The sequence below is a fragment of the Agelaius tricolor genome, unplaced genomic scaffold (assembly GCF_023055355.1).
Source record: "Agelaius tricolor isolate 1412-34295 unplaced genomic scaffold, bAgeTri1.0.p SCAF_36, whole genome shotgun sequence".
NCBI lineage: Eukaryota > Metazoa > Chordata > Aves > Passeriformes > Icteridae > Agelaius > Agelaius tricolor.
The window spans coordinates 1,492,425-1,505,597 of record NW_027269296.1 but is presented as its reverse complement, the minus strand read 5'-3'; the positions used below and the strand labels follow the sequence as shown (position 1 = coordinate 1,505,597).

At 55.1% G+C, this 13,173-nt stretch overlaps 1 protein-coding gene across 25 annotated transcripts in view; it reads left to right on the top strand.

The window, feature by feature from the left end:
• The window catches only part of MACF1 (microtubule actin crosslinking factor 1), a 142,858-nt gene that overhangs the window by 89,737 nt on the left and 39,948 nt on the right, over nt 1–13,173 (top strand). For all 25 annotated transcript variants that reach the window (XM_071453275.1, XM_071453274.1, XM_071453273.1 and 22 more), the window contains one exon: nt 81–1,552. In XM_071453275.1, the coding sequence (XP_071309376.1) occupies nt 81–1,552 (1,472 nt within the window). The remainder of the gene's footprint in view (nt 1–80; nt 1,553–13,173) is intronic.

Here is a 13,173-nt window from a genome sequence, read left to right as displayed (position 1 = left end):
CTGAGATGATTTTAAATAATTGCACTTCGCTTATTTGATTTGAGCTTAATTGTCGCCTCCTAATCTCGTTGCCGTTGCAGCCGACCGGATGAACCGGCTGCAGACTGCGCTCGCCAGCTCCCAGCAGTTCCAGCACATGTTTGATGAGCTCAGGACCTGGCTGGATGACAAAAGGTGCCAGCAAGCCCAGAGCCAACCGATCTCTGCTAAGCTGGAGAGGCTGCAGAGCCAAATCCAGGAGCAAGAAGAGTTCCAGAAGAGCCTCAACCAACACAGCGGCTCCTACGAGATGATTGTGGCCGAGGGAGAATCTTTGCTGCTGTCTGTCCAGCCTGGGGAGGAGAAGACCACTCTGCAGAACCAGCTGGTGAGCCTGAAAACACACTGGGAGGAGCTCAGCAAGCAGGCTGCTGACAGGCACTCCAAGCTCAAGGACTGCTTGCAGAAAGCTCAGAAGTACCAGCGGCATGCCGACGACCTCCTGCCCTGGGTGGAGGACTGCAAGGCGAGGATGGCAGAGCTGGAGGTAACCCTGGATCCAGTGCAGCTGGAGGCCACTCTTCTGAGGTCCAAGGCCATGCTGAGTGACGTGGAGAAGCGCCGGTCCCTGCTGGAGATGCTCAACAGTGCTGCTGACATCCTGACAGACGCTTCCCAGACGGACGAGGATGACATCCGGGATGAGAAGGCTGCCATCAACCAGAAGATGGATGCCATCACAGAAGAGCTGCAAACCAAGACTGGCTCCATTGAAGAAATGTCCCAGAGGCTCAAGGAGTTCCAGGAGAGCTTCAAGAACATCGAGAAGAAGCTGGAAGGGGCAAAGCACCAGCTGGAGATCTACGATGCCCTGGGGCCACAAGCCTGCAGCAACAAGAATTTGGAGAAGCTCAGGGCACAGCAGGAGGTGCTGCAGGCCCTGGAGCCACAAGTGGATTATCTGAAAAACCTCACTCAAGGCCTGGTAGAAGATGCTCCAGATGGATCCGACTGCTCCCAGCTCCTCAGCCAAGCCGAGGTGGCTCAGCAGGACTTCAAGGCCGTGAAGCAGAAAATCAACGATTGCTGCACTCTCATGGAGAACAAGCTGGAAGGGATCGGCCAGTTCAACAGCAGGGTCAGGGAGATGTTCTCCCAGCTGGCAGATCTGGATGATGAGCTGGACAGCATGGGCCCCATCGGGAGAGACTCTGACAGCCTCCAGTCCCAGGCCGAGGACGTCCGTGCCTTCCTGGGCAAGCTCCACCGGCTGAAATGCGACATCGAATCCTCCGAGAGCGAGTGCAAGAAAATGCTGGAGGACGAGGGCAGCCCCGACCTGCTGGGGCTGAAGAGGGAGCTGGAGACGCTGAGCAAGCAGTGCAGCAAGCTGACAGAGAGGGGGAGGAACCGGCAGGAGCAGGTGGAGACCACGCTGTCCCGCGTGGAGGACTTCTACAGCCGCCTGAAGGAGCTCAGCCAAATGACCGCAGCGGCCGAGGAGAACGAGGCCCTGCAGTGGGTGGTGGGGACAGAGGTGGAAACCATCAACCAGCAGCTGGCAGACTTCAAGGTAAGTTTGAGTCCATGATGGTTTGGGGTTTTTTTGGGTTTTTTTTTAAAGTGGTTTTTGGCGTTGTGGGTTTTTTTTTTGGTGGGTTTCAAGCCGTGGCGTCTCCGTGGTTTTTGTTGCTGTGATTTTGTTGAGTGGGTTTGCACTGAAACGTCCTTGCTCTGGAGGGTGTGAAATCCTGCTGGTGGACTTGATAGTCTGTGGTGAAAAGGTGTGGAAAGATCGTGGGATTGGCAGGAAAATCCCTGTTCTCCTGGTGATGTGTGATGTTGGCGTGCCAGCAGCTCGTGGGCTGGTAGAGGTGGGTTGCATTTAGATTTTGGGGGAGGAAGGGAGGGATTTGAGTCCACTTGAGCTGTGAATTTGCACTGCTTGAGAGTCTAGCCCACATCAGGTCATCCTGTAGGTCTGGCTCTGCCTGGCCCACTGTTCTGTTTGTTGTTCATTCCACCTGGGTCACACATTGCATCCATTTTGGGATCCTTGGGTACAAAAAGAGCCGCAGATAAACTGTGAGACAAGGAAATAAAACCAAGGTGAAGTTTTATGGGGCTGTTCACATTTCCAGCAAGGAGCTGATGGAGGCCATCAAGGCTTGCATGAAGCACTGAGAGAGGGAAGAGTTGGAGTGTGTTTGATATATTTCTATACAGTATTATGATGTTGGGTCATGCTGCTACACTCCATTAATTATATTAACACAGCTTAGAAATTCTCTTGCTGTGAAACTTTTATTCCTGATGTGCTCAGGAGTTGATGATTGGGCTGATTTACATCTGGCTGCTTGTTTCCTGGTGTTAATGGGGAGGTGGGAGGGAGAGGCAGTTTTACAGCCATTTACTTTTCATCTCATGGCTAATTGATCCCGTTCCACCACTTGAGCAGCTCTGTGGAACCTTCACCAGGACAAGGTGTTTCTGGTTTGGGGTTTGCCTATCCAAAACAAAAAAAAAGAGCTGAAGTGTATTTATGGGACAAATTCAACCTCACCTGATGGGGTTGCTTGTGTTGGGCAGTTTGCTTTGAGCTGATATCAGTGGAAAGGATTTAAATTCACCATTAAACACCACAGAGTCACTTGGAACAAATACATCCAAAAAGGAGGTTTTAGTCCTTAAAATCAGTGAACCTTTCCTGCAGAACATGGGATTATTCCCAGCTGAGCAGCTCTCATTAGGAACCATGACAAAACCCAGGCTGGGCAGGAGCAGCTGAACCCACCGTGGGCTTTGCATGGGGTGCACAGCTCAGTGACCTTGAGGATGACCCCTTAGGGCATGGGTGACCTGAGCCAAGGGGGTTTGGGGCTCTGAGGTGTCCTTGCCAAAAGTCATTCCCTGGCCATCGAGGCCACATGGAGCATTTGGGGCCTTTGTGGGTGGGAAAGTGAAAGTGGCAGCAGCGGTGGTGGGAAGGTTTTGCTGTGTAATGGCTGGGAGTGAAAATGGGGGAGAAGCAGGGCTGGAGGATGGAGCAATCGTGGTTACAGCAGCATTCCTTCATTCCTTCATTCCTCCTTTCCTCCCGTGCAAGGCTCATCCCCGGGGATTTCTGCACAAATCCTAAAGGTTGCAGAGCTGATCTTGGCAAAGCTTCACCTCCTGCTCCTACCTAAGGGGGATACAGTCTCAGATCCTGACCTGCACGTGGAAGGGCATCAGCAGGCACTGGAGGGAGAGCTGTGCAAAAACCTGGCTGTGCAAAAGCCTGGCTGGTGCTCTGTGGGGAGCTCGGGGGGCTCCTCGTGCTTGCGCCTTTTATTTCCCAACAAATTCTCTCTCTTAAGACAACATCACAACTCTTGCCCTCCTTGGATTGCAAACCAGGGGCGTGCCCGGAGTGTCCTGGTGGAGCAGAGGAGCTGCTCATGCTGTCAGTGCTCTGGGGTGAGGGATGGGGTGAGGGATGGGGTGACGGGGGCTCCCTGGGAGCGGTCGCGCTCTGTCTGTCCAGAAGGCTCAAATGCAGGCAGATATTATGTCTTAAGGCATTAATTTTAATGAACATCTGTGTAAATGAGATGCAAATTAGGCATGGCCCCGGGGGCTCCAGGCAAGTTGCCAATAGAGCCCTGACAAAGGTGGGCACTTCTGGACTCATTGTGTCCAGATTTTAATAAAGAAGGAACATTGAAGGCTCTGGTGGAGGCTGGGAACGGATGGCTTTGGAAGCAGCTCACATTTGAAGCTTCCCATGTATTTTTCTTTTCCCTTTTCTTTCCCCAAAAGGCCACAACCTCCTTAACTTTTGGAAAACTGCCATTTGTGCATTTCCTCTCTATCCCCCCAGCCCCTTTCCCAGGTCACAGAGGGACTAATCCTGGCTTTGGGATGGATGAGCCCTCTCCTGCTGTAAGTTTTCCTCCTGGCTGGGTTCCTCCGAGGCAGGAGGCTGGGAAGCAGCTGTCAGATCATGCTCAGGGGGAAGCTTTGTTCGCAGGAGGGGATTTTGCTTCAGCAAAATGTGATTTTGGGGACAGGTCCTCAGCAGCTCCCACGGCCGTCAGGAGCCAGGACAAGGATCCAGGGTGGAGCTGGAGTTCTGGGAGTGTGGGAAAACCAGGCAGGGACCGGTTGGTTGTAGCTGGATTGCTAAGAAAGCCCATCTGGAGGAGACTTTAAGGGGTCATCAGATTGAGCCCTGAGTTTTCTGGTGAGATCAAGTGCAGCTGAAAGGCATTTCTGTGGTTTGGAGCCTGTGCTTATATGGACATCCCCATGGATCGCTTCGGATCCAGCTGTGCCACAGAAGAAATAATGTGAGTTCAGCTCATGTAGAGCTCTCAGAGCAAAGGAACCTCATCTTTAACTCCTGATCTCCAGCAGGAGTTTAACCCAAGTGGCTCTGGTTCCATTGCTGCCTCTCTGAGGAGCCTCTGTGTTGTGTAAAAAGGTGCTGAAAGTCAGGAGGACCTTTGTGCTGGGCTTCACACAGCCAAGCTGGGCTCTTCAGCACGAGGGACAAGTGCCAGGCAGCAGCAAGAGCTGCTCATAGGAGTTTCCAGGCTGGGGCACTTCTTCCCCCTCCACTGTCTCTGCTGTCAGCTCAGGTTTCTCAAAGCTTACGCTAATATTAAATTTTAATGACTGGAATCAAATGAGCTACAGTTGAGATGTTTCTAAACATAACAGCTCTGTGGATTCAGTTTGGCAAACAGCAGAATTCCCCAGGGAAATGATTCCCCAGGTACAGAGGAGACAGGGGGGTCACTCACGTGAAGGCAGAGGGGGTTTCTGCATTGCTTTGTCTCCATCATCAGCAGCCCCCTGATCAGCTGGAAAACCCTAAGTGAGAACTCTTCACCCCAAAAATGGTGAAACTAATGGGATGGAGCTTGTGCTGCTCAGTGCAAGTGGCTCAGACTCCTTTGCACGCTGAAGAAGCAGAGGTGAGCTTTGCTGGCTGGGAGCAGAGGTGCCAGAAAGCCCCAGGCGTGGGCTTGTCCTGTCTGGCCAAGGAGAACCCATCAGCCTGGGCCACAGGGCTGATGGAATCAAATTCTTGGGTGTTCTGGGGGGAGACATCTGTGCTGGGGTAGCTTGGCCTCCTGGCTAAGCAAGCCTAAGCCTGGCTTTTGTTTATCTTTTACACAGTGGATTTTGAACTTGGGTTTCAAAGCGTGGCTTGTGCTTGGCGTTGGCAGTTCTGAGCTGGGACCCTTTTTGGTTCACGGTGTTGTTTTTGGACAAACCCTTAACGTTGTCACATTTCACCTACGAAATTCACAGCATTAAAGCTCAGCCCTGGGTCAGCTGGAAGGGATTTCTGGGCTCTCTGCCTCACAGTGCTCAGGAGTGAAGGATCCTGGTGCCTCCCCAGTCATGGAGTCATGGAATGGTTTGGGTGAGAAGGGGCAGGGACGCCTTCCACTCTCCCAGCTTGCTCCAAACCCTGCCCTTGAGCTCTTCCAGGGATGAGGCAGCTTCTGTGGGCATTTCCTCCAGGAAGAATCTCAGCTGTATCGTGCCAGGGGACACTTTGTCCCTGTGAGGAAGATGAGAGCAGGATCCAACTCTGCATTCCTTCCCAGCTGTGCTCAACAGCCGCAAAATGAAACTTCCCCCAAAATGAAACCCAAGGAGAAAAATAACATCAAACTTGGCCCAGCCAAAGGTTGCCATCTCTTTGGGGTGGCTGCAGGTGCAGTTGGCTGATGGGGGGGACACCTGGTGAGGTGTCTGTGCTTTCTGGTGGCTCCTGCTGTCACCACAGCTGAGCTGGGTGGCGCTGGGGCAGGGCACAGGAATGTGGCGAGCCAGGACCTGCTGCAGCTGGCACAGCCGGGCTGTTTATCCCAAATCTGCCTCCCAGAGTTAATTAAACCCCACCCCAGAGAGGAGGGAGGAGCAGGAGGGGGTCTCCAGCATCCAGCCTTCAGTGGGTGATGGCTTAGCCAAGGCAGCAGAGGGAAGAGATGGGATTTTGGGATCCTGGTGTTTTTGGGGAGGTTTTTGGAAACTGGAGTTGCTCAGTGCAGTGAGCTCTGGCAGTGCTGTGTCACACCAATAAAGGTTTAATGCTGGATGATGAAGAGGGGGAGGGAGAATCCCTAGACAGCAGTAACTGAAGCCTCAGTGCTTTATTTCAGAGTAGGTCAGGTCAGCCAGGGCCCATTGTGCCTCCAGCACCCTCTTTGTCTGCTTCAATAAAAAAAAAGAAAAAAATCAGCAAAGAAATCCCGGGAGTGGTGATGCACTGAGTGAGGCCCAGACCAGAATTACTCATCTGGCTCTTCCAGTGGTGCTGTCTGACCCTGCTCCAGGTCCTCCCTGGGGAAGGCAGCAGCCTAGCCAGGGCTGGGGAGCCCACACAGGCTCCTGTGCCCTCCTCCTGCCCCCCTTCCTGCCTGGGGCTGTCAGCTTCTCTCAGCGCTTCATTTATGACTCGTAATTCCCCCAACCTTTCCACCTGGGAGCTGACTCAGTGGTGATGTCAGAAATGTCCCAGGTGTCACTGCCTAAGGTTTTGGAGAGGTTTTGGAGAGGGGGCTGCCACTGATGTGATGTGACCTCATGAGCCATTGATGTCAGAGGATGGGATGGGATGGAATGGAATGGAATGGAATGGAATGGAATGGAATGGAATGGGGCAGGGTGTTATGGGATAAGATGAAATGGGAATGGGATGGGATGGGACAATATGGGACAAGATGAAATGGGAATGGAAGAGAATTGGATGGGGTGGAACACAATGAAATAGGAATGGGATGGGGACTGCCCAGCATCCTGCATCCATCATCCTGCACTGTTTCACTGAGGATATTTTGCAGGAGGATCAGAGTTTGGGTTTCTTCCCCTAGAAGTTTTAGCCCGTTTAGGTTTGATGCTTGTGGTCTCTTAGTGGCGTTTTGTGACCTTCCTTTGTTGGATGATCTTGAGGGTCTTTTCCAGCCTCAGTGATTTTTGTGGTTCTCCCCAGGACTGATAGCTCTGCTCCTGCCACTGCAGAGCTTCTCTTGGAGATCAGAGAGTGCTCTGGGTTGGAAGGGACCTTAAAGATCATCTCATTCCAGCCCTCCTAAGGAGAGCAGAGAGGAAAAGCAGCATCCCATCTTGGGATTGCAGGGCTGGACTGGAGAGCAGGAGTGACTCCATGTGCTGATGGCACAAGGTACTGAGACTCAAACCCTTGATTTCTGGAGGCAGCAGGACAAGAGTGGTCCTCAGGCAGGACAAGTGGTCACACAGGCAATGCCCCAGCACCCAACCTAGGAGCTTCCAGACCATGCTGCCACTAGATTTGGGTAATGGCTTCTAAGTATATGGAGCATGGATAAAGCCACTTTAGTTTTATTGGAAAACACAGATTTCCCACTGGGAGAACCACAGCGAGGGGAAAACAACCTTGGTGATGGAGGGATGGGCTGGCCAGGAGCTCTTCTGGGCCCTCCCCACCGCATCAAGCAGCCAAACCCCGGCAGGTGGGCGAGGGGAGGTGGGTTTCTGAGAATGGGATGTGGCAGGGAAGGGACGCTCTGCCACTTGCTGTGCCCCAGGGTATTTTTAACCCTTGTGTGCCCCCGGAGGAATGCGTGTGGCTCCCGACAGTCGTGGGGCTGGGAGCAGCTGGGTGGGACTGGGCTGGGAGTGGGGACAGGCTGCGTGACGGTGTCTCCTCGCTGAACGCTTTCCAGACCTACTTAAAGTATCTCTGGCTTGTATTTTCAGCATCAGCAGCACAGGCAGAAATGCCTCCTCTCTGACAGCTGTTAAGCTGCCTTAAAGGCACCACCTCCCCTCGTTGGGGAAGGGGATGATAAATGGGGGTGATAAGCAGGGGCTGTGCCGGGTGACGAAGCTGTCACCAAGGGAGAGTGGCCCAAGCTGCAGAGCCCTGGTAGGGCTCATTTCTAACCTGGCCCCCATTTCTAACCTGGGCCCCATTTCTAACCTGGCCATCTTGTGCTTGCACAGCAGCACCAGTGGCCTTGGCAGCCTCTTCTCTCCTTGCGAGTAAATTTTAGCAGTGAGGGAAGAGCAAAGGTAGCCCTGGAGCTCCTCCTTCCTAGAGGGAAAGCTGCTGTGTGCTGGTTCATCAGCAAACCACGGGTGGGCTTTGACCTTGACGTGTCAGCAGAGGCTTCCCCGATCCTGAGAACAAGAGTGAATTAAGCCAAGAGTTGCTGAGATCAACCAAATCGTAGCTTTTTTTTTTTTTTTTTTTCCTTTTCCCTCCTCCTTTTCTTTTCTTTTCTTGACCGTGAAACAATCAGGCTGCGATCAAATGGTGCCTTTCAGGAGCTGCCTTGGGTCAGGGCTCCAAAAGCCACCCACTTGCAGATGCTTTGGTGACCCTGGCAGGCCTGAGCCGAGGGGGATGGCCAGAGGAATGTCCTCTCCCCAGAGCTCTGTTAGCTGCTGGTGATGACACTTCACAGTGTTTCCAGGAGATACTAAAAATACCAGCTTTGCATAAGACCAGGAGAGCTGAGGATCCGAGGGAGGAGGAGATGGGAAGGTTTTTGTCTGCAAGGGCTGAGCAGAGGAGGGAGAGGAGCCTGGTCCTGGCAGGATGCAGCCATGGAGGGGGGATCTGTGGGGACATTGCCATCACCCACAGCATCCAAGCCAGGCCTGGGAAGGGAGGGAACGTGGCCACTGAGCAGGGAAGGACTCAGGCTTGGATTAGTCACTGCAGCCTTTCAAGAACAATTGCCAGTTCTCCTGCTGAAGGAGTGGTTCAGATGTCTCCCATCCAGGGGATTCTCGGGATGATAACACACTTACCTCACTTCCTAAAGAGCCTCAGAGCAGTTTGTTACTCACCCCATCCCTGTTGTCCCCCTTTGCTCTGGGGAGCAGCTTCTGCATTTTGTGGGCAGTGGGATGCCCAGGGTGCTTCAATTTGCAGAGAAATGGAGCAGCTAAGGACAAAAATGGGCGTTTCAGCAGCTTTCACCTCCTGGCCACGAGGGCCCTGGCTCTGCCCTTGTCTCACAGTCCATCTCAGGTTGCTGCCAGGGAGTTTTGGGGTGCTCTGGGGGCTCCATGGGAACGCTGAGTGCTGTGGGGCTGTGCCTGAGCTCTGCTGTAACACGTGGGCTCCAGGCTTCATTCTGGAGAATTATTTATACCAACATCTATATTAGCTGCCTTGCAGGGAGAGCGCTGCAGCGCAGCTCCTGCACTCTTGGAAGAGAAAAATTAATTTAATTTTTCTTTTTTTCTTTTTTTTTTTTTTTTTTTGCATAGCACTTACTGCAGCTGTGCATCCAAAGTGCAGGAGGTTTCTCTGGGAGTTTGGATTTTAACCTCTTGCTAAAAGTTTCCCCGTGGAGGTGCAGACCCCCACAGTGCCTGCTGAGGTTTCCTCCCACAGCCCTGTGGAGGAGAGTCCTGAATGAACAGGTTCCAAATGGCTGATTTAAAGATGTGCTGGCTCCCTGCATCCCGAGCAGCTGGAGCCTTTGAAGAGGGGTTGAGTGGTGGCAGAGCCCTGATGTGAGGTTGGTTTGAAGTCAGCTGTGAGCCAAAGGGATCAGGGAGCACCCGGAGCAGCACAGCGGGGTGGGAATAGCCCCAGTGCTCCTGCCTGGCTCAGGAGCTGGAATGGCAATCACAAAGATTTGGGAAAAGGAATGAATTAGGAGGAGAGCAAGAGGGAAAGAAAGAAGTCCCTCTGACCTTCTGACAAATACAGCAAAAGCTTTAAAAAACATGAATCCTCTGCTAAAATATCCCAGCGCAACCCAAAGCGCCGTTTCTAAGGGAGATTTTGTGTGTGCTTGATTTGGCTTTGTGCTTTTATTGCAGTGTCTGAGGGAGGGTGGAACGCGCCCTCAGTCCTTCTGCTGGGCTGGAGGCGCTGGGGATGATCCACTCTGCCTTGCTTGGACGTGGCACAGTGTCCCAGCCCCGGCGTGGCACTGGTGGAGTCACATCTGGGGGCACAGTGACCCACACGATGGCAGACACAGGGAGCAGGTTGCCCAGAGAAGCTGGGCAATCCCTCAAGGCCAGGCTGGAGCAGGCTGCTCTAGTGGAAAGTGTCCCTGCCCAGAGCAGGGAGTGGGACAAAGATGAGTTTTCCTGTGCTTCCAACACAAACGATTCCATTTTATGACATGGTCAGCGAGACCTGCAGGGACAAAGCTCATAGTGCCAGGCTAGGAGCTCTCCTCCATGCAGCCTGCACTCCCAGGGCAGAAGGGCACCAAGGTGGACTTTAAAGAAGCTTTGAGGGTGAAGGAGACCCTTGGTTTCCCCCTGATCTCATAAATGACCCATCCATGAGAGATTTTGAGCTGCCTCTGATCTCTCTTGCTCCTCACATAAAACAGGTCCCTCGCTTCCAGCTGCTGAGAGGCTTTAAAAGAAAGCTACAAATCCATTGGTTTTTCCAAAGAGTGCTGTGCCTTGTAAACAGCAGTGGCAGAGGTGGCAGGGTGCAGCACAACCATAAACAGGGTGACACCAGCCTGTGACAGGGACAGCACGCAGCCCCACACGCTGGGGCTGGTGGCCGTGTGAGGAGAGCTTGAAACCAGCAGGTTCAGGAGACAAATGGGGATGTTCCTGCTTGGAGAAGGTCTTGGAAAGCCTCTGGGTGGGTTTTTAGGTGAGGGTGTTTTATCTGCAGGACGTGACCTGTGGTAGGTCCAGGTCTGGGTTAGGTGACAGGAGCGGTTTGGGGACTGAGCAAAAGCCAAATCAGGTGTCTTGGTGGTCACTTGGAAACACCAGAAAGGACAAAAACTCAGGCAGGACCTTCATGTCCTTCCACATCCATCCCTTGCACCAACACAAAGCTCAAGCAAAGCCCTGACCTTGCAATTCCCAGCCCTGTTTGGCTCCTGTCCCCGTCACTGGGGTGGCACTTGGAGGCTTAAAGCCGTGATTTGAGGAACCTGCAGGAGCTGTGGCTGGGATCTTTGGCTTTCCAGTTGGCTTTCATCCCTGCCCAATATTTCCCTAATGCTTTCAGAAATTATTGGTTGGGGGGAGAATGTGTCTGAGGAAGGCTCGGCTCGCTCCTGGCACGTGATTCGGTGAGGAAATGGGAAAAGAATTTCTGGCTGTGAAACGGGGCAGCTCCACGTCGAGAGAGAGAGAGGAGAGAGATCGTTCCTTCTTCGCAGTGGAACAAAAAAGCCTCCTCGCCCCAGCCCGGATGCCTGGGATTCCTGGCGGAGGGGCCCCGGAGCGGTAACGGAGCAGCTCCGGCAGCTCCCGGCCAAGGTGGTTGAGGAGCAGCCGGGGCGGCGATGCTGGCACGGCTCCGTTGTCCTCTTGTTGTTTCAGCTGCTCTGGATTAATAGCAGCGACCAGGAGCTGCGGTGTCCCCCGCCAAGGGGAGAAATCCAGGCGTTGGGACACTCTGGCAGTGTTGGCAGCTGGGGATGGACGGAGGAGGCTGCAGGGATGAATGTCCGGCTGTCTGTCCTGGGGGGACCGGGAGGGGACATGGCCTGGATGGGCAGAGGGGGTCCCTGGGGGGTGTTTGGGATCCCCTCTCAGATCCCCACTCCCTCCCTGCCCCCTGTTCTTTCCCTTGGTTATATTTGATGGCGGGAAAAAGGGGTTCCAAAGGTTTCCCACTGTGCAAAAATCTCCATCTGAGGAGCACTTCGGGCCATTGAATGGGCAATTTCCCCCGACCCCTCCCCTTCCAGAAAACATCCGTTCCCATCTCTCCAAAGCAAAACAAAGCTTTGGGAATGCCGTGCTGGAGCTGCTGCATGGGCAGTTGGTGTCAGGACGTGGGGATGCAGGGGCTGAGAGCTTGGGGATGTGGGAGCCGGGCTCCCACCACACCATACCATGGCTTTGGCAGTGCCTCGGTGTTCTCAGGATGGCAGTGCATCAAAAAATATTCGGGATTTCATCTTCCTTGGCTGTGGCTCTCCATGGCCAGGTGGGAAGGCTTTTGGTGAAGCTGTGGCACAGCAAGGCACAGACCGAGCTCCGATTCTCGCAGTGTTGGTGCTTTTGGAGTGCAATGCTGCACGTTTTTCTGTATTAAACACCTTGTATTTTTATCCCGATGCCATAATTCATCCCAAAGTAGCAGGCCGGGTGGCTGGTGGGGCGGGTTGTTGCCTGGAGATGCGTGGAGGCTGTTCCCAACCCTCCTGTTTTCTCTCCCAAGTCTGTGACTTCCCTCAGCATCACTTCGCAGCGGTGATTCACGCACCCGGGCTGCCTCCCTCCCCACTTCCAATGTTCCCCATCTCCTAAACCCAAGGGTTTTGGGGGAGGAAAAGAGGGTGACAGGACTCAGGATGGGAGGAGCAGGATGCTACCCAAGAGCTGGGGCTATAAAAATCATGATTTTTACGAAAAGAGCCTGCAGTGCTTGAGGGGAGCGGTGGCGAGTCGCGGGTGGCTTTTTGGCAGAGCGACGGGGGGGGCAGAATTGGTAGTTTGGGGGTGTTCCGGGTGCGTTTCTCCGCTGAATTCGAAACTCGGTTCTTTGTGCGAGGGCGGGTGTGAGGAGCAGAGGGACACCCGATGTGTGTGTGCGTGCGGCGGGGTCGCCATCTCCCTGCCAGCTCCGGCTCGGGGAGCAGCGGACAAAGGGCCGGAGGGGGAGCGGGGCCGGTGGCGGCGGGAGCCGGAGCCGGAGCCGCCGCCGAGCCAGGGCGTTGCTGCTCTTTGTCGGGGGCTGCCGCCTCCCCCCGGAGGAGGGGCCATCCCCGGCGGGGCGGGCGGGGACCACCCCCGCGCTGCCTCCTCCGAGCATCCCCCCCGCTCCCCGGGGCCGGGTCGCGCTCCGTTCCCCGCATCCCGGGGCCGCCGGGGGAGGGGGGGTCGGTGCTGGGGGGGGGTGCGGGAGGCACCGCGGCGCTCGGGGAGGGGGCGGCCCCGGCGCTGCCGCCCCGCCCCGCGGCGCCGCCCCCCGCCCGCCCCCGCGTCCCCCCGCCCTCCGCCGGGGCTGGAGCTCCGCGGGAGCCGGTGCTGGCGGCGGCGGCGGGGCCGGGGCGTGCGGCGGCCTGCGCGGCTCGGCCTTTTGTTCCGCCGGCGGGAAGGAGAGCGGGCGGCGGCGGCCGGCGGCGGGAGGACGAGCAGGAACAGCAGGAGGAGGAGGAGGAGGAGGAGGAGGAGGAAGGCAGCGGCCATGCATCCCGCCGCGCCGGCCGGGGGCTGCCCGCGGGGGCGGCGCGGAGCCCCCCGCCCCCGGCC